This window comes from Engraulis encrasicolus, chromosome 9 (assembly GCF_034702125.1).
Source record: "Engraulis encrasicolus isolate BLACKSEA-1 chromosome 9, IST_EnEncr_1.0, whole genome shotgun sequence".
Taxonomy (NCBI): domain Eukaryota; kingdom Metazoa; phylum Chordata; class Actinopteri; order Clupeiformes; family Engraulidae; genus Engraulis; species Engraulis encrasicolus.
Window position 1 is genome coordinate 41901628 of NC_085865.1, and position 2500 is coordinate 41904127.

A 2500-nucleotide genomic window follows, 5' to 3' on the forward strand; every position below is an offset into this window, starting at 1 on the left:
CCGTGCGCCCGGAGCGCAGCTGCAAGCCTCGCGACCAGTACCACCCGTCCGAGGCGCCCTTCAACAACGAGACGCAGTACAGCAAGGACTACAAGCCCTGGCCCATCCCCAAGAAGGGCGACCACCCCTGGATACCCAAGGACGGCGGAAGGCCCACCAAAGCCGGCCAGGACACCACCGCCGAACCCTCGGCCAAGGAGAAGATAGCCGCGGTGCAGGTGGAGGTGGTGGAGGCGGAGACGGGAGTGGAGAAGTGCGAGATAGAGGAGAAACAGCAGGAGAAGCAGGTGAAGGAGAGAGAGAAGGAGGCGAAGAAGGAGGAGAAGGAGGGAGGCCAGGACCAGAAAGAGCAGAAGGATGACACAGAGAAGCCCCAAAAGAAGAGTGCCGAGGTGGAGAAGGAGGAGGGGAAGGCCGGCGAGGGGAAGGGCAAAGGCAGGGCCGCGGCAGACGCCCGGAACAGACAAATCAAACAGGACCGCACGGGAAGTTCCTACAGGTGATCTGGTGTGTGTGTGTGTGTGTGTGTGTGTGTGTGTGTGTGTGTGTGTGTGTGTGTGTGTGTGTGTGTGTGTGTGCGTGCGTGCGTGCGTGCGCGTGTGCGTGTGCGTGTGCGTGCGAATGTGTGTGTGTGTGAGAGAGGGAGGTACATATATACATAGAGAGAGAGAGAGAGAGAGAGAGAGAGAGAGAGAGAGAGAGAGAGAGAGAGATAATTTACCTGTGTGTGTGTGTGTGTGTGTGTGTGTGTGTGTGTGTGTGTGTGTGTGTGTGTGTGTGTGTGTGTGTGTGTGTGTGTGTGTGTGTGTGTGTGTGTGTGTGTGTGTGTTTGACTCTGAGTGCATTGAGTGCATCCTTTTGCATGCATGTGTCTGTGAGTGTGTATGTCCTTCTCAGTAACCCAATTGTCTGCCTTATAAAACATGGTGGGCCTACAGTACAACAGATGGCCAAACAGAGCTGCACATAGCCCACAGAGAGAAAGAACAGAACACGATCTGCTCATTTATCCCTCTCATCTTCTCATCCCTGTCATCCCTCTCATCCTCTCTCCTCTCGTCCTCTCTCCTCTCATTCCCTCTCATCTCATCCCCCTCTCCTCTCATCCCCCTCCCTTTCTCATCCTCTCATCTCATCGCTCTTCTTCTCATCCTCTCCTCTTCTCATCCGCTCTTCTCCTCATCCTCTCTCCTCATCCTCCTCTTCTTATCATCACTATCCACCTCTCATCCCTCTCTCTCTCTCTCTCTCTCCTTCTCATCCTCTCCTCATCCTCTCATCTCTTTTTCATCCACCTGCTTCTCATCCTCTCTCCTCATCCTTCTCTTCTCCTCGTCATCTCTCTACATCCTCCTCTTCTTCTCACCCCTCTCCTCTTCTCATCTCCCTCTCTCTCCTTCTCATCCTCTCCTCATCCCCCTCTCTCTCATTTGTCCTGCTCATCTATGTAACACAGCACCAGTGCTGCCCGGAAGTGTGGGTGGCAGACGGTGTGTGTGTGTGTGTGTGTGTGTGTGTGTGTGTGTGTGTGTGTGTGTGTGTGTGTGTGGGGGAGGACATGTTCAAGTAGCTGGTAGCATCTCTCTCTCTCCTTTACACTAATATGACTAGACACACAGCTGCAGCACGATCGATCACACACACACACACACACACGCACATGCACATGCACATTAATGCACACACACACACACACACACACACACACACACACACACACACACACACACACACACACTCGCACGCACGCATACACACACACGCACGCATGCACACACGCATGCATGTACACACACGCATGTACACACACAAACAAGAACACACACATGCACGCACTCAGACACAGACTCGGACACATGCACACACATACACACATGCCACACACATATACATGTACATACATGCATGCGCACACACACACACAGACACAGACACACACACACACACATGCGCACACAGTCTTTGTTCCTCCTTATCATGTTACCATCATGCTGCCACTCAGGGGAAATGAGGAGGGGGCTGAGGATCGACCACCAAATGTAGCCACCACACCCCTCTCTCTCGCTCACACACACACACGCACGCACGCACGCACGCACGCGCGCACGCACACACACACACACACACACAAACACACACACACACTCTGGCACCCAACCCTGAAGGGGAGAGGATATACAGTATGAGATATATATCGAGGAGGGTCGACCACCAAATGTAGCCACCACACCCCTCACACACACACACACACACACACACACACACACACACACACACACACACACACACACACACACACACACACACACACACACACACACACACACACACACACACACACACAATGAGGAGGGGGTTGAGGATTGACCACCAAACATAGCCATCACCACCCCAAACCCCACCCCATACACACTGCAAACGCATGCATACACACAAGTATTCACAATCCCTTACACACACAAACAAACATGCACATGTGGGCACATAAGATGCATGGAGC

At 53.2% G+C, this 2500-nt stretch overlaps 1 protein-coding gene across 1 annotated transcript in view; it reads left to right on the forward strand.

Annotated features, from left to right (window-relative positions):
• The window catches only part of LOC134455831 (microtubule-associated protein 6 homolog), a 7582-nt gene that overhangs the window by 298 nt on the left and 4784 nt on the right, over nt 1-2500 (forward strand). Inside the window, exon 1 of the mRNA XM_063207173.1 lies at nt 1-499. This exon is cut by the window's left edge and continues 298 nt beyond it. Within this exon, the coding sequence (XP_063063243.1) occupies nt 1-499 (499 nt within the window). The remainder of the gene's footprint in view (nt 500-2500) is intronic.